Source organism: Vigna umbellata, chromosome 4 (genome assembly GCF_029865625.1).
Source record: "Vigna umbellata cultivar VRB3 chromosome 4, Vumbellata_1.0, whole genome shotgun sequence".
In the NCBI taxonomy this organism is placed as follows: Eukaryota; Viridiplantae; Streptophyta; class Magnoliopsida; order Fabales; family Fabaceae; genus Vigna; species Vigna umbellata.
In genome coordinates this window covers 34,758,872-34,778,456 of record NC_142168.1, presented here as the reverse complement: position 1 = coordinate 34,778,456, position 19,585 = coordinate 34,758,872, and the positions used below count along the sequence as shown (strand labels likewise).

The 19,585-nt window shown below is 26.8% G+C and overlaps 1 protein-coding gene across 1 annotated transcript; it reads right to left on the bottom strand.

Annotated features, from left to right (window-relative positions):
- Positions 1-8,473: 8,473 nt before the first annotated feature.
- LOC124836721 (uncharacterized) lies at positions 8,474-9,730 on the bottom strand. Its single transcript, XM_047311896.2, has one exon. The coding sequence runs from the start codon at positions 9,649-9,651 to the stop codon at positions 8,833-8,835; it is 819 nt and encodes a 272-aa protein (XP_047167852.1). The 5' UTR covers positions 9,652-9,730; the 3' UTR covers positions 8,474-8,832.
- Positions 9,731-19,585: the final 9,855 nt, after the last annotated feature.

Below are 19,585 nucleotides of genomic sequence, written 5' to 3'. Positions count from 1 at the left end.
AGATTATATACTCTGCATCAATTTTAAAATACAACTTTAATCCTAACAAAATGCAACAGACACATTATTTTGAAAATTCTAATAATTTATTGAAAATCAAGCATTTTATGGTAGGTTTGACTTTTTATTTAATAATTTTATTTCTTAATTTTTTAATTTTCAATTAATTTTAATCAATTATAGTTAGGAAAAACAAACGTGTTGTTAATACTCTTGTGAATCATATTTACCATACAATTTGAATCATATATATTTACCTATATGATAGACACAGTGAATAATAAACCTTTTATTTTTGTTTAATCCAAGGCCAAAATTGAAAAAGAGAATAGAACAAATGCTTGAGGTAAATAAATAAATGAATAAATTCACAGTTTTTATAGCATTAATTAAGTGGAAGAAGATTCAAGGATTGAAAAAATTGGGAATTATTATTAAATATATCTTTGTGAGGGTCTTTTCTATCCATTGGTAAACCTATGGTTGATATGTGAGGAAGCAGATAAAGCAAGTGGTGGACCTAATAGATAAAACCCTATCCTTCAACCTTCAATTTTGTGGCTCTGCATCTAAATACTGCAACTGTGTTGTTTCTGTTGGGTTTATATATGCACATGCAAAAGCTTAAAATAGTATAGTACTATGGATTCACACATATGCAGCCATTTTTATCATATTCAGCAAGCATTTCAAAATAGTTTGAACAATTTATATACATTCATCATTTCAACTTTTGTGATATTGCAGAAACTTTTCTGGTCTTTAACATCTCTGGTAGTGGATATAATGTAAAGTTTTTCAAACAATAAAAAACAATACGAGAATTAATTAGCAGTCCAGTCATTTTTATATAATTAAAGGGTTAATGTTGAAACCAAGAAAAAAAAAAGATTTTGTGCAATATCAATATACTAATGTACATATTGTATGAAAATGTAACATGTCATAAATACCAATTAGACTTATAATATATTCATTCCACAATATACTTTTTATTAGTTTAGTATGGATTCTTTTAGAGAATTTATAGGAAAAGGTTGCATAAATGTTATTTAAATTTAATTTACATGGAAGATTGATATCATTGTTAATTTAAAGTTTTAAGACAAATAAATTTACGAGTTTTTTTTTATATCATACTCAACTTTCTAAATATGTGATAATTATAGTTTTTTTTCTTATATTTCTTAACATTGACAAACGCTTTTTACAATAGTTAAAAAAGGGAAAGAGAAAGTTTCTATTAGAAATGTTATTAATGCACTTTTAGTGTGATTTACATTCTAATACATTTCTACATAATTATGATGTATAATGAATGTTTTATGTCATTGATTCCTTAAACAATGTCTTTATAGCAATGTTTAGTAATGTAACACCAAAAGAGAAATGATTAATTAGTGAGCCCTACTAATTTAAAAAACTATAATCTAAATGTGAATGAGAGATAGAAAGAGAAGAGAGGTTAACATACTTTTTTCTCACCCAAGGCTGCGCAAGAATCATTGACCAATCACCATGGTAGAAATGTCTTTTGATCATTGTAATGAACTTTGAGAGATTCATGTGAACAGAAATGAAAGTGGTGAAGGGGGGTTTTGGTTTCAGAAGAGATTGGTGCAAAGGTTAGAGCAAGAGAGAGAAGAAGGTTTTTGAATTGGATGATCAAATGGGTGATGACAGACTTTGGTTGTTATATATTACACTCAAGAATTATGAGTTTTGTCATTTGATTTTGTATGTCAACATTCAATGTGCAATATGATGATATTATGTCAACATTTCTTCGATGTCCTACCTCCACGGTTTACTCGAGTGAAGACAAAAGCTTGTTTGGAAAAAAAAAACTCGAAAATTGAAAATTGAAGTTATTAATGTATAAACATTTGGTAGAATCATTTGTTGAAAGAAATGGTAAGTCTAAGTGATAATAGAAAAGTATGTTTATAACATTTTTTTATAACTTCTATCTCGTTTTTTTATGGATAAAAATACTTTTGAGTTATGATGCATGGATATTATATATTGATAAATTTATTTTAAAAATAATAAGATACGATACGTTATAAGTGATAAGTATATATTAAAAAGTTAAAAAAAAAAGTTAAAAATATATAAATATACTATTGTTATTGTGTGAATCCAAATGAAAATCATATTTATTACAAAATAAAAAATTATAAATTATTGTCATTATAAAAATACTAGTACGATTGCATATACTTCATTAAAACTATCGATAAATATCATAAACTATTGCGTGACAAACACGGATACATTATTTAGATTGAAGATTCAGTGTAATTATATTTTATTTTTTAGTAATTTAACGTTGGTATTATATTACGAAAATTAATTTTTATAGAATTAAATATGTTTTTTATTTTTTATTTTTTTTAAACTGAACATATTAAAATGAAGTTTTAGTATTTGGAGAGACAAATTTTGGATTCATTAAAATTTCAGGATTAAAAATATAATTAAATTATAATTTATTTGTAAAAAGTAATTTAATTTTTTAATCATAACATTAGGAAAGTTATAACGTTAGGTACGATGTATCTTTTCTTAAGAAGATGCGAATTTTGTAACCATCATTTAAGTTTGACACGAGGCCAAACGTGGTTTCTTGAGTTCAATTTCGGAGAAAACAATGAGCCAATAAAACATGTTAGTTCTATTAATTATTTTATATTTAATTTTTTCAATTGACTCGAACTAAATTAGTCCAATCAAAAATTAATTTTTTTCTCGTATTATCATTTTCAATTTTTTAATAATTATATCATTAATATTTTTTTGTGATTAATTTTCATAAAAGAATGAGGTTATTCGTTAACGAAAATTATTTTTAAAGATATTTTTCTATTAATAAATTTAAAGATAGGATCTTGCATAGATGATCTAAATCAAGTTTTACTCCGATTAACATGTAGCAAAAAATAAATAATTTATATATACTTTAAAATTGTAATTTAAGAAATATGAAAGAAAAACATTTACACAGAAAGAGACATTATTTTCATTTTTCGTATATATGTCATCATCTTGTTGTGTGTAATGTAATAGTTTGTAGACTGTGTCACCGCTGGGTGATTATAGGTTCGCCAATATAGGTTATTGTTATAATATGAACAAAATCATAGTTTTTTTTTATTAGGCTTTAAAAAATTTTAAGAAAATTTTAAATTATATGATTTAAAAAATAAAATTACGTTCCTAATGAAATAAGGGAAACACTGAGGAAGATTAATAGAGAATAAGGGTATTTTTGTCTTTTCATACTGCACGGAGGTATAAGAATCATGGGGTGTGGAAAGAAATATCCAACTACCTAATATATTAAGCAATTCGCCCGAACGAGCTGCCCAGACATTTTTCACAACATAAAAGACATATAAGAAAATAAAAAAGACTAACTAATTTTCTCAATTTACACGAAAATGTTTTATTTGATACTGTTAATTAATATGAATATTATTTTTCAGTATATTCTTTTACCATCATAAATATCTTTTTTTTAATAATTTAAAATATATATTTTTTAGAATAATTAGTGTGAAAGATATAACAACTTTTAAATGTCATAATTTATTATTAGACAATAATAATAATAATGTAAATGTTCTTTACATCATTAATGTATTCAAATTTGAGTAAAGAGTGCATGTACTATGAATACTCATCGACTATTATTTAATTATAAATTATTATATAAATAAAAAAATTAATGAGTTAAAAAAACATTTTCAAAAGTATTTTGTTTACTAGAAAGTGAAACTTTTTCCTTGAAAAGACGTCTGATATAGAACAACTTTTTTTTTCGTAAACTGAAATTGAAAATTATGTTTTCCATTTTTTTAAAATAACATTTTCAAATGTATATTGAGAAATAGTTTCCTATGTTACCTATAAATTATTCACATGAAAAATGAAATTTTTAAAAATTTTCTGAATTAAGAAATTGTTTTCCTATGTTACCTATCACAAGTTTCCCCAAATCATTTAATATGAAAATTAAATTTTCAAATATGATATAATTTTTTTTCAATTGACAAATATTTTCAAAACATATTCCTTAAAATTTTATTACCGATCCCAAACATCCATAATTGTCGATTATAAAGAAATCCAACAGTATTATAATCGCCTTTATGTTTTAAAGCGCTTGTACTAAAAATAAATGTAACTGTGATTAACAAATAAAGTGCACTACATGACTAAAATTCCTTTGAGTATATATAAATTATATTATAATTAAAATTTACAAAATATATTTTAACATATATTTATATTTTTATAAATGATTATATTATAATATAAGATAATTTAAATTATCTTTAATATAATTTTCCAAAATATTATATTTTTGTTTAAAACACAAAAACATGTTTTAAAAGAGATAAAATATTAAAACTCTACTTAGTATTAGAGTTATTGTTAAAATGTATATAGCGAGATTTATTGTTTGTTGAACACATCATTTTACCTGGATCGTTATCGGATAACCTATTAGTATCTAGTCTCAAACTCAAAATGTATATACCTCGGCGTGAGGAGTATGTTAAAAGTCTCACATCAACTAGTGATAAGACTAATTTAGAATATACATAAGTAGGTGCAAATTTCACTTTACAAGTTGATTTTGTAGGGTTAAGTTAAACTCAAAATTCACTTTTGCTGCCAGTAACAACGTAGTCTACTGCTATCAATGACACTGTTGTCTACCACTGTAACTATCGAAGTTCCAGTTTCGAACGACTTTCATACATGAAGAACTTAAAAGATCAAATACAATTATCACGTATCTGATTATCACGTATCTGAGATATTGTCTCTTTTGGATAATTTTGTTTTCAAAATATTTCAAAACAGAAAAATAAATAAATATTTAAACAATTTTAGGCTTCACCTCCTAAATCACTTGAAAATCACTAAATGTGATAAAAAAACACTAATATAAAAATTCTCTCATGATAAAAAGTTCTAAAAACACCCTATTAAAACATACATAACTCTTGAAAATATTCTCACTAAAAAATAGCTCCTAGCAAATCTCAGTCAAAGTAGTTATTCATGACGTTACATCTTCATGTGGTTTACAAGTTTATCCAAAGTGTAACTATGTATTTGTCAATGCAACAAATTCAAGAAGCATTTAGAAGTTTACACTTTTACATTATGGGGTGATTTCTTTTTTCTTTTCTTTTCTGACCAATACTTGAAGATATAAAATGAATCACTCATAAAGATTAAAGCAACATCACCTCCAAAGAAGGTAGCATAGAAGGCTATTTATCACCTATTCATTTATGTTTCTTTATGTTCATAGTCAACATTTTCATCATTGCATTTAATATGTATAAGCTTTTTTCTGCTTCCTTGAAAATTCCTTTAATGCTTCACTTACTTTTTCACTTTCTATCTTTTCTCTTTTCTCTTATAATCTTCTTCATTTTCATCATAATATATAGTCTTTAGCAGCCATATTTCAAAGCTTTGGGAGGTTCAATCCTTCTATATCCTTATCTTCTAATGTTCAAAAATAGGGTAATAAATTTATTTGACCAAACAATACAACAATTTTCAGTTTTTTTAATATAGATATGAAATATTCATCCACTTTATTAATAATTAATATATTTTCTTAATTATATATTTATTTTCTATATAGTTTAAACTGAGATCTTATTTAAAAGGATATAGATTTATGTATTAATTGAACCAACTACTTTTTTATTTGGATTATATAGTTTTGATTAATGAAAGAATGATAAATTAAAACTAAAGTGTTTTTTTAAGACGGATTCTAATGTGTTGAAGTGACATAAATGGTATATCCATGAAACATTAGTTATTACTATCAGATATATTATAATTGTTTAATACATTATATAATTCATAATATATATATATATATATATATATATATATTAACAATATCATTTTTATTGTGTGTTTTAATATAGATTCATTATAAGCTAAATTTGATTTTCATATATTCAATTATGTTAATTTTAATAAATTTCAGCAAAAATATACTTTAAAAAATATACTATTACAAGTTACTTTTTCTTGCTGGTAACTAGTAATAAATTTCTTGGAAACAACTTTACCTTTATTCTTCTTCGTATCGTGCAGCCATAATTTCCTTTGAAATAATAATATTTATATATAATATTATACTATACTATAATATTCTTTTTGTGCATGGAGAATGAGAAGACATTGACCATCACCATTTCTATCTTTTTTATATAAGATATTGTCTGGTTTGAATTAAGTTTTCATAAATTTATTTTATATCACTCCAAAAATATCTTTTTATTAAAGAAGATATTTTATGTATATATAAATTTATGTTTATTTTTTATTTTATTCGATGTGAGTATTCAAAATTATATATTCTTAATAAATAACTTTTAATTCAAAAACATTTTATCCCACAAAACATAAAATCCCTCTTCTTAATCTTCTCATGTTGTATACTTTTTCATCAAGTTGATCCATCTTTGTTTCTTACCTGCACAACACCTAAACTTTCTTCAATGATCTACTTTCTTTCATTACAAGAAAATATCATATTTCCTATGAAAAGAATCCTTTAATAAAATAGCATTTATTAACGAATTTTATTAATAAAAAAAGTATCAATAAAAAAATTAATTAACATATTTTAGTATTTTAATTATTGATAGAAATATTCATCAATAATAAATCTATCAAGTAAAATTACTGGTGATAATTTAAATTTTTTATTGCTACCAACTATTTTCATCTATATATTATTGACAAAAAAATTCACCACTAATTAATTAATGTTTATCGACAATAAAAATTGTTGATAAAATATAATTTACTGCGAGTATTAAAATTTTAATTACTATCACATAATTTAGTGTTTTGAAAATTCGTTGATAAATTTGGTGGTAATTGATTTTTTGAAAAATTATTAATAAATTTGTTAGTAATTATATTTTTGAAAATCTACTAATAAGTTTACTGACAATTGTATTTTGACAATTCATCGATAAAATAAACATCAATTTTTTCTTTAAATCTAACAAAATATTTGTTGTAAATTAAATGAAGATGAATGAGAAGAAAAAGAATAAAAATAAAAAGTATTTATTGATGGATTTTGATTATTAATAATTATCAATAAATTTTTTACTATTAATAATTATTAACTAATAAATTTATTGACAAACATTTTATCGATAAAACTTTTTACCATCAATAAATTATTAGTACCAATAAATTTTTATGATTACTAACAAATTAAAATGTTTTCATTTTCCCATAAATCTTCTAACATTATATGATATGATTCTCATATAATTATTTTTTTATTTAGTTAGTGTTACTTATCGACTCTTTCTTACTTACAAATATTAAATCGTTTTTAAATCTATTTTTCAAAATGAAACAAACTTCAAAACTAAAAGCTTTAATTTAACTCTTTAATCAATATTAATTACAATTATATATTACAACCATGCACAAAATCAATCTTTCAAAATTATTCAAGTAATACTAAATTTGATTTTTTAAACCAAAGGTACAAGCTCACAAGTTTTGAATGGAAAAATATATATCACTTGTCAAACTTACTTCTTTAACGAACATAATTGGGTTAAATTTTAATTTGACCTTTAGCTTAATTTTAAAAAATTTATTATAAGGAAGAAATTGTAAGAAAAAAGAGCAGTTGAAAACCATTATTTACTTGATTGTAAGGATCGGTAGAAAAAAAAATCAAAACTTGTGAACGAAGTAAATTCATTAGACAAAAGTTTTGGTACTAAGGAAGATCCTTGATAATCAAGCGTAAAATTGGTACATGAAATTATGCAATTATGAACCTTTTTTCGTAAAACAACATATAAATAGGTTTCCTTTTGAAATCTAAAAGGGAGTCAATGGGAGATAAAGTGAAAACAATGACAAAGTTAAGACCTTAAAGATGAAGCAATTCTTCAAAGCTAGCAAGAAACCATTCAACATCTTTTTCTTCCCTCTTTTTCTTCGTTGAAATCAAACTACAACTCCCACTCACTTATGTTACTAATTCACTTTTTCTCTTAATATTAGTTATGTTCTAAAAACTATAACCAACTTTTAGATTTCAAATTTTGATGGAAAAATAATCTTTAATCATGATAAACAATAAGTAATCTTTAAAAAGGATTTTGGTTTCTTGGTTTCTTTCCCTTATACATAATTTTCATTGGTTATCTCATAGATAACTAAATCTTTATTTGCTAGAATCAAATATAGTAAAATTATAACTCTCCTACTCCTCTATATTAGTAATTCATTTACATTTGTTATTTTAGGAAAACTATGATTCATTAATTATTCTTTTTAATTTTAACTAATTTTCTTTTTCTTTCTTAGATTCAAATTAATAAAAAAAGAAAAATGTACTAAAGAATGATTAATGATTAGTAATTTAAACCATCACAATGTGTTATTGAAAAACATAAATCTAAAGTTTAAGAAGAAAGATTTAATCATCTATAACAGTTTTACTCGTTTCGTTAGATACTTGTAACTACCACAAATTCTACAGTATTACCAGAAACCAGACCTAAAATCTTCTGCCATAACATCGTCTCTGAGAGGTAACACACAGACAACTTACACATCTCAAACATTTTCCTCATAACGCTGACATCTGACGTCTGATACCTCAATTTTCGTCTTAGCAACTTTTGCATTACACTATTATACTATATTTTTACTATCATAATTTCGCCTAAGATATTTCAATCCATTTAATTTAGCTTAACTTTTTCTTATAGAATTGGAAAAAATAAAAATAAAAATTCAAGAAAGAAGAGGGAAGGCCTTGCCCATGGCGTTGAGATTGACACAGAACCCAACCAAATCCTGTCGATAGGGCAAATACGACTTTCTCTTATCCTCTCTCCGCATCTCTCTGTTCCTTACATAAAGCGCTTCGTGCGCCGACACCGCTGCAATTGCCGGAAACCTCTTACCACCGCCACCAATAGCCGCAATCGCTGGAAACATCTTACTGTCTCTGCCACTCGCAACAATTTTCTTTCCGTTCTCCGATTTCACTCCCTTCTTCACCGAATTCACCGACGGCGTCAGGAACACCGCCGACTCCTTCCCCTCGCTGTTGCTCCGCCGCAGTAAATCCAGAAGTTTCCACCGCTTCGACGACGACGATCCCGTCGATTTGCTCTTCCGACACGGCGTCGACGCTGGAGAAGGTTTCGGCGTCCACACGCAGTACGTCCCCGGCGGAACATTCTCCAGTTCGTCGTCCACCTCCGAAGACGAGCAGGACGTCGAATCTTCCAGCAGAAGCTTCCCTAGCGTACTCTGAATGGCCTCCTCACCGGAATCTCGACCTCTGCCGCCGTTCTCCGCCTCTGCAGCGAGATCACGGTCGAAGATCGGAAACGTCGGAATTTCGGCCTCCGCCACCGCTTCCAGGAACACACCGTCGGCGACCTTACGAAACGCGACGAACTCGAAGTCGGTGTCGTTTTGGTCGAAGCGATCGTCATTTCGCGTGACCTGATCCGCGATATCGTCGAGCGTGTTGGAGGAATACGCGCTGAAGCTTGGACACACCAACCACTCCTCCACACTCTCATGTTCTTCTTTCTGCATGATTTCTTTCTTTTTTTTTATTGAATTTTATTATTTTGTTCTCTTTCAAGAAGCATGAGACTGAGTTTGGTGATATTTATACACAACTAAGAAGATACAAACAGCCACCAACAATTTGGCTTTTGTTTTTTATTTAAACATTATCTTGAGTTATAATTTTCCAAATAAAAAAAAAGTGATTAATAAATGAACTTTTTTATAAAAAATATAATTATCTTCTTTCATTAATTTTTTTTAAATTGTGATGAATTTTAATTATTTAAATGTTACTTTCAGGGCTGGTTCACACCTCTGTTGACCAATGACCATATGGAACATGTTTACACTTTCACTTCATCCATAATGCATATACATAGTGACAACAAAACCCTTATTTATTTATTTATTTTTCTTTATTTTGTCGTCAAACAACTGTCTTCTAACTTTGTATCTATTTATATTTTTAGAATAAAAGAGGTCTTATTTAAATTTTTATTTTTATTTGCAATTTCATTATAATGTAAATATTCCGACCAACCAAAATTAATATAAGTAACATGATAACAATATTTTTATAATTTGCGCATTTTATAATATATTTATAAGTAAAACAATAAAAAATCATTAATTATGAAATATGACAAAACCAAAGAGATTATTTTAAAAATATAAACATATTTTTGAACACCTTATAATATAATAAATGATGCTATTATTTTTCTATTTCATTGGTTAAAGTTTGAAGTTAAAGATACTTAGTAACGTAAAGAGAAAGTAATATATACACGCACATATGTTTGTTTCACATGGCAACGAACCTTGTTTTGTCTTGTAATGTTTTTCACACTTCTGCGGATTGCGTGCTAACTGTTTTTCTCTATAAAGGCATATAACTACGATAATTACTTATAATTTTTGTGTGGGCTTACGTATGATACATGAAAGTGGCAAAAAGTTAATGTTCTTATTTTGTTAATATATTTGATTTTTAAGGCAGGGACAAAGTTGAGGCTTGGTTGACGGGGGAATACTTCCAATCAACACCTACATGAAAAAAACAAAAACAAAAAGACAAAAAAAAAACAATTCTTGTCATGGCTTCTTTTAGTAAGAAATGTGGTAGATTTGGGAATGTTTATGAGGCTTAGAGTGTGCATGAAAATTTTGGCAAAATGTTGTTTTCATTACTTCGATGTTTTGGGACATTATGATGGGAGTATTTCTAATCTTAAGATTATGTATTAATTAGGGAGTGAGGGAGATTAGGGGCGAAGGAGAGTGATTAGATGAATTTTATGGAATAGAAAAAGAATTATAGTATTGTTTGGATTAAGAGATTTGAAAGAATTAACAAAAGGGATTTAAAGAAAAAATTTGTGAGAGTTTGTGAATGATGTGATAGTTTAAAATCATTAATTAGTCAAGCTAGCAACAAAGAGAAGCTACTCAAACTCAACAAACAAACTTAGTTTAATTCGACAAGGTTGACAAACTGGGTTTATCTTGACAAGCTCGGTCGATAAGCACAACGAGCTCAGTTAAGTGGTTATAATCAATTCCAATAGCAATGAATTGTTTCTACCACTCTCATAACATTCCCATAATCGATTATACCAAATCAGAATCGATTCTACCACTTTAATGACTACATAATCGATTCTACCAGTTATATCCATATTTCCATAATCGATCATTACAAGAAAAATATGTATTATTGATGGTCAAAATTCGTCGGTAATAATATAGTTGATAATATTTATCAACAAAGTTTTATATATATCGATAATTATCGATAAAAATATGTCAAAAAATGAAATATTAATTATTAACAAATTTATTGGCAAATTTTTCTGTTGGTAAATAAAATAAATTACCAACAATTTTTTTCCTATAAATATATATTATCGATGAATTTATCAATAAAATATTTGTCAGTAATTAAAATTTAAAATTTATAAAATCTTTGATAATTTAAATTTTCTGTCAATAATTTTATGATCTTTTTTAGTGTTCCACCATTCCATTACCACTACTATACTTGATTTCACCTCACACAACGCTCTCCAGGAATTGTAACATCCCAAAATTATACAGTCATCAACTATATACTTAGAATAATCACATTAATCGATAAGGCAAAACAGTTTTAATATAAAAGGAATCAGAAATTCATAAATGGCCGAACGACCTTTCATGTATTAATTAACGAGCGTTTACAAAATGGCCGAATTACTTTGCAACTTATACAAATTAATGAGACGTGACAGGAATCTTGAGCTTTGTTGTTCAAAATAGAGTAAGAGCTTTGTTTTTTCCATTTAAATAGATAATTCATCTTTTTCAATCTTTGCAACTTATACAAATTACTTATTTCCTTTCTCACACAAATTAACTCTATCAAATCCCCTCACATGGATGAAAACAAACACGAAAGTCAATGAAAAATTTGTCTTCATATATCCGCTCAAACAATAGACATATAAAAACAAACACAATATAAGCAATTTTTTCTTTTAAAATCACTATGACTAAATTAAAAGAAAAATTATAAACAAATAAATTTATCGATAATAAGAAAAATTCGTCAATAAATCAAATTTATTAAAAAAATATCAATAACTATAAATTTGTTAATAAAATAATTTTTAATAAATTTTGTCAATAAATTAAAAATATTTAATATTAATTATCTATAAATAAAATTAATTGATGATTAATAATGGTGCTCATAAGATAAGATATTATTAATATATTACTAGATATTTGAATTAGGTAACCAAATTCATTGGTTATGTATATTGACATACTCCACACTTATACATTGTTAGCTAAACAATCTCACTTTTAATTAATGAACCAAACATATTAAAAAGTGGTTTATCATTTCTTTTATACCATAATAATACTGCAAGGCAATATTTGATTAACCTAACTGCCCTCCTAGACGCATTTAGCCATTATTATATTCCTAAATGTAAAGAAGTCAATCTAATTATTTTCTTATCAAGTTGGCATTGAGAATCCTTATGCACAATCTTGAGAGTGATTTTTCACATATACATACATATATATATATATATATATATATATATATATATATTAATATATATTAATATATATTATGTGTGATGATATATATTATAATTGTAAATGATATTTAGAAATATTTGTAGGAGAATATAAAAGACAAATTGCAAGAGTGAGTAATTAAAAATGTTTGATAATAGTTAAGAGAATGTTGATATCAATTATAAAAGGTCAATAATAATTTAAAATGTATGAGGGTATCATAGGACTTATTTAACTAACTTATAACTAATAAAGCACGTGTTAATTTACCTAACTTTATACCGTAACTCACTTTTTTTCTTTAATTTGATCTTAGTAATTGAACACGTGAATTCTTTTATTTATTTTTTAAATTGTTAAAATTAATAAAAAATTAATACAAAATTAAAGCTACAATTAATTAATAATATATACGATTCATATAAAACGTTATGGATGTGTAGAGTTTTATATTTATCAAATTTTCAGCATATAAGTTTACAATTAACGCTTCTAATTCAATCTATTAGCTTGATAACTATGGATTTTAAATTAATTATTATCAGCTGGTTTTGATACATATAACCTAAAAAGGTAGCAGCCATTTCAGTTCTAGAAAAGTTGCTTCATTTCTGCGCACACAATTTGACTGATATAATGAATGTGCGTTTTGTTTCTGTACATGGAAGAAAAGTGATATATATGTAATGCAAGGATCTTAATCTTTTTCATTTTAAAATGTATTGTGTCTAACTTTTCAGAAGAAATATTTATATTCTTTCACGTTCTTCAAGAAAGAACGTGATTAGTTAATATAAAAACTTATACATTTTCTTTATTAAAATATTATGGAGATCTACATTTTTTATATAAAATAATAATAAAAGCAAAACTCTTATTAATTGAGTGGATATTACATAAGTTTCTTATCAATAAAATATTTTTTTTATGTGTTATACATGTGATTTTAGAATATTGTCAAAATCAATGAGTTGTTAATGCAATCAAGTATTCCACGTAAGTTCTTAACATTTATATATTGAGTATAAGAGGGGGAATATGAAAAGTTGAAGAAAGAAAGAAAAAAAAATATCTATTTTTCAGTTAAGAAACTTATTAATAAAAACATGTATTAATTAAATTAATTGATTTGCTTAAAATTAAATGATTTCTAATATGAAAACCGATGAACGAGTTAATTAGCCGTTCATGTGTTTCACATTCCATGATTCACGAACACAATTAGGTTAGTTTGATGATGTTTTTTCGTGTAAAATGCCATATCTTTTTTCCATTTTTGTAATTGACTATTAATTAATATTTTACTCAGAGATTAATTAATTTTCAATTAATATTGCACACACTTGACCCTACAAAAAATCTGCGTGACCCAAGAATATTGGGTAAGTGGGAAAGTTAGTCTACACAGTTGGGTGCATGCAATGATGACTAACAATGGCGGAAATTACCACTTTCCACCATTTTTCCAAAAAGCTTAATGGAGTTTGAAAGTGTTTGATTTTAAGTCTTCATTGATTTATTCTAGAATTAATGAATGTGCCCATAGGCATGGACTTTCTCTAGAAGAAATTATATATATCTATAGTACAACAATCTATGTATATCTTTAAGAATAAGTTTTAAATTAAAAAAAAAAGTATATTCCCATCACCTTGATGAATGGGAAAGAATAATATGTTAGTTTATTATTAAGCACAACATGTTGGCATTTTGATCATTATATAATATGGATTAGGCTCACAAATCAAAAACCTCATTAGGAAGAAACCGAATAATTGAATATTAATGCATCAACTAGCTATCACTTGCCCAATAAACATGAAGGACATATTTTCATTTATTTTGAATGTCTATATATATATATATATATATATATATATATATATATATATATATATATACACAGTTAAACTATCAAATTCAAACTTAATTTTTTATTTACATAATTGAGTAAAAAGATTCCTTAATTGGAATAAAAAATAATTTATGAAAATAATGGAATTCATTTAAAAAAAGATCCAATTCAAAAGGATATATAAAATTGTCTTATTTGGGCTATTTATAGTTTTGAATATATTTTATTTTTCAATTTATTAATTTAGTATCTCAAACATATTTGAATTAGTGTAAAACCATGCAATGAAAAATATTCAATTTATATATTTTAAAACTAAATTTAACCTTGATTAAATAAAAAAAGGGTTAAATATGTTTTTAGTCCCTAAACTATTTGTCGTTTCTGGTTTTCGTCCCTCTTTCAAAGTAAGGTACAATTTGGTCCTCATTCTTTTCGAAACGTTCGTTTTAGTCCTCGGAATTTTGGTTTTAGTCCTCATTTGTTGCTAAATGAGGACCAAATTTTTAAACAGTGTTTAGTTTTCAAGGACTAAAACGAACGTTTCGAAAAGAATGAGGACGAAATTGTACCTTACCTTGAAACAGGGACCAAAACCAGAAACGGCCAGTAATTTAGGGACTAAAAACATATTTAACCCATAAAAAAATAACTGAGAATTTAAATAAGTCAAATTCAAATAATTAATTTATAAATAGCTCAATTTATGCACATATTTATATGTAATAAAAATAAATAAATAATTTTCTAACAATTTAATTTCCTTATAATAAGAAAACTACCTTCTTTTTTAAATTTTTTTCTCCGTTTATTCTCATTACAAGGGATTTCTTCATACAACTTATCACAATCTTATTTTTTTAAGTTTTTTATTTATAGAATTGAATCTCATATTTTTCGTCTGATTGAGTTCTATTCCAACTAAAATAACGTTAGAAATACTCAAAATATTATAGAATGTGAAAATAAAAATAGGGGACATTTTCAGGTTTTGGTAAAGCTTGATTTCCTTGTACACATATGTTTGAAATACTATTACAATTAATTATTAAGCACAGGACCTGGTGTTCTTGAAAGTCAGAACAATTAAATAGATTAAATATTACATTTCCAAGCACAAAAATAAAAATAAAATTAAAGGTAGATACATGATAAGGACATTACAAGTATTCATGAGAGATGATTTCTTAATTAACTTTATGATTTGACATACTGCCATAATATTGTAGATAAGTACCCATCTAACCTACAAGTTTTAAGAAACAAAAATAAAATTACAGACTATTAAATTAGCTTTCACATTACAATGGTTAAGACTTGGAATAGAACTAACTACTACATTATATATAACTTTCTACTTGATTAAGGAAAAGTCACTGAAATTAAGTATAAACTAGATTGAGATTCTATTGAATATATACTTTTTTTATTGCCTAGGATGAAAATTTCAAAGCACGCTTTAAATAATTTGACAAGCTTTTAAGCATACCGAGGAAACTATTTTCATCATTCGAAGTGAGATAAGAGTTTGACAAACGTATAAAGAATTTATTATTATTATTATTATTATTATTATAATTTTTAATTTACACTAACGTTGGATTTTGGACATAAGTCAACGAAATTTTCTATACAATAAAAACAAAATTTTGAAAAAGTTATTTGCGAAAACTTACAAATTAATACGTATAAATTATTTCTACTTAAAAAACTATTTTTTTTGTCTCTAAAAGTCCTTGTAGGAAATAAAAAACCTAAATAACTTTACACAACAAGTTTTAGGTTAAACCCCATTTTTGGCATTCCTTTTGTTTTCCCATTGAAAAGATTCTTCACATCCCTATCATGAATGAATGATTAGTAAAATAGTAATTCACATTGATGCATTCTTGTTATTAATTTGGCAACTATAAAGTTACATTGTTTTTTCAAAAGGAAAAATCTTTGATGGGGTCTAAAGATTTTCTTCTAGAAAGCACTTAATCATACACTAATTTACCCTAAGAAAAAGTAATATATTCAATAACAAGATACATATCTATAGTCTAAACTTAATCTTTTCCTTTTAGTTTCAGAGCAATAGTGCTAATTAGATAAACTTAATCTTAAAGCTCATTCCCCAAGTCAGCACCTTTCTAGAAGTATGACCTCACGTGAAAATCTATTTGAACTTCTACTTTATACTAGGATCCGTTAAATAATTATTAAAAATATATTTCTAATCAGTACTTTTTGACTCTAAACTTTTAGATAAACAAATAAATCTACAATTTCCAAATAATATCAGAGTAGAAGCTCAATATAAGTATAATAAGTAATATTTTTATGTTATTCTTTTCATTTAATTAGTTTAGTGTATTGATTTTAAAGTTTATGAATTGCCTTAAACAATGTCATTTTCTTAACAATACTATCTAGAAGATAGTAATAAGTTTCAAACGAGCAGCCTCCAAACTTTGCTCAGCATATGAAATTAGTGGGTTGTGTGGATAGGTATAAATTATATATTAAATGATTGTTTACATTGGCCACCATAATGCTTTTCTTACCTTTAATGGATGATGGCTGCATGAGACAGCACATACATAGGAATTAATAATGACAAACCTTTACCATGCAGCCTTTCTCTTCTGTCCTACTAACCCACTCTTGGTATTCTGTTTTGTGTAGGATTGTAACACTACTTTATATTTCTAGATCATATTGAATCTCAACAAATATTACAACTATTTACACAAGTATACACATTCCTATTTCTTATTGCATTCTTTATGCTATTATTTCTTTAGATTCTTTTCTCTCATACAAGAACAGCTACATAGGACATAGAGGTAGCAGTATTTCGATCATGCACTAGTGGAAAAACAAATACATGGATCCTTTTTGGTTTAAATAGCTAATCTGCTACTGATATATTTTAACCTGTTTCATCCACATGGTTCATGGCTGTTATATGAAAAAGATGAATGGATCATTTCTTTCATATGCCTCAGATTAGAGAAAAGAAATCGAACACATATCAGCAACTGGATCCATACTTTATATAAAGGCATCAATGGCAAAGATGAGAAAAGAAAATAGTTGGGAAAAATTTGTTAATGACAGGGACAGAACATCTTTTTATGACAGTGTACAGGAGAAATGGAGGAAAGGAATGAGACCATTTCATGTGTAAGAATTAATAACTAGCCATAGTTAGTTAGTTGTAGTTGGTGAGTATTGCAGAAATAGGGATGAAGTTAGGAGTAAAGGAATGAAAACGAATCCTAGTTGTTAAGTATAGGAAAAATAAAGTCCTATATCTACCAGAGACAATATCAACACAAGGCAATCATTATCATGAAAATCGGATTTTTATACTGAAATCTGCATTCTAAGATGAAGGATAGTGAAGGCCTCTCAAAAACCTATGATTCAAATTACATGCATTCAATAAATAGTTCTTTTGACAACTACCCTAAGAGCTTTACAACATGGATTCATGAACAAGCCTAACTAACTAGAGTTTGTCTGTTTTTTAAATATATAAATAATGTAGAATTGTATAGGTTTTTCTTTCATATTTTGGACCTTGTATTTTTGGACCAAGCTACATGTCGGGCGGGTTATGTTACCAGCCGAATTTTTATGCTTCCAATGGAGCCATTTTGCTTCTAGCCAAGCTCTCTTGCTTCTAGCTAAGCTTCCATGTTTTTCCTGTTAAGCTTCCCTGTTTCCAACTGAGCTCCCCTACTTCCAACCAAGTTCCCTTGCTTCCGGTTGAGCTCCCATGCTTCCAATTTAGCTTCCATGTTTCCATTCCTTCTTTTTTTTTGTGAGAAGATAAGTGCATTATCATACTTAGCTTGGGAGAAGAAAATTGAAGAGTTGCATCTTTTCTTTGCTAGGAGTAGCAAATATTATATACTTGTTTATGCATTCTTTAAATTCTTTTCCATTTATTAATTGTTTTTTTCTTTATTCCAAACTTTTCTCTTGAAAATATTGCAACTCCACCTCCATCGTCCATTGTTTAAAACTCCTCCACAAATATTTCCAAGTAACATCTTGAGTTATTGTTACCTCCTAGTTTACAACTAACTCAAAGTGGATATACCAAAGATTTTATGAAATGGGCTTTCTAGTTTCTCTTAAAGATGTAGTCCAAAATACAATGAGACCCTCTTTTAATGTTGTCTTTGTATATACCTTGTTTATGGACCAAAAATTAATTGGGATTATGTTTGATGTTTATTGCAGAAAGATATTTGATCCAAGAAGTAATAAACATTTGAAGTTATGGATCTTAATACACCCTTTTTGGTCTGAGGACAATTCCTTTCAAGAGGGAAGGAATGATGATAACCATCCTAAGGGTTTACAACATGGGTCCATGGACAAGACCAACTTTAGTTTTCATGTTTTTTTTTTAAATATATAAAAGTAATGTGGAATTGTATAGGTTTTTCTTTAACATTTTGGAACTTGTATTTTTGGACCAAGCTAGGTTGGTTATGATATCAGTCGAGTTCTCATGCTTCAAATTGAGCTCTCCTGCTTCCAACTGAGCTATGTTTCCAACCGAGCTGTCCTATTTCCAGTCGAGCTCTCATGTTTCCCGCCGAGCTTCCTTATTTCCAACTGAGTTTTCCTACTTCTAGCCGAGCTACCATGTTTCCAATCGAGCTCCTCTGCTTCGAGTCGAGTTCCTATACTTCCAAGCCCGACCTGTCTTCATGGAGCACATGATGTCATCATCAATAAGTAGTTTAGTACACTAATTTGTTTTTCTATATTTTGGTATGGACACCACAGAGAGGTTTCGAAAGACAGATGATAGATATGCTTGTCTTTATCCAAGCATGCATAAGAATAATTTGTTAAGTATTTAAGTTATAAAATGTATTTAATTGAAGAAAATTAGTAGCTTGCAATAATACAATGATTCTAATGAGTAATCAATGTAATCTATAACCATTTTTAGTAGCTTGCAATAATACACCGTGACCCTAAGTATTTCAAAAAACAGCCACCTCACCATCTCTTCTGAAG

What these genes read in the sequence shown, in the direction of transcription:
- LOC124836721 (XM_047311896.2), bottom strand. Translation starts at nt 9,651, where the DNA reads ATGCAGAAAGAAGAACATGAGAGTGTGGAGGAGTGGTTGGTGTGTCCA.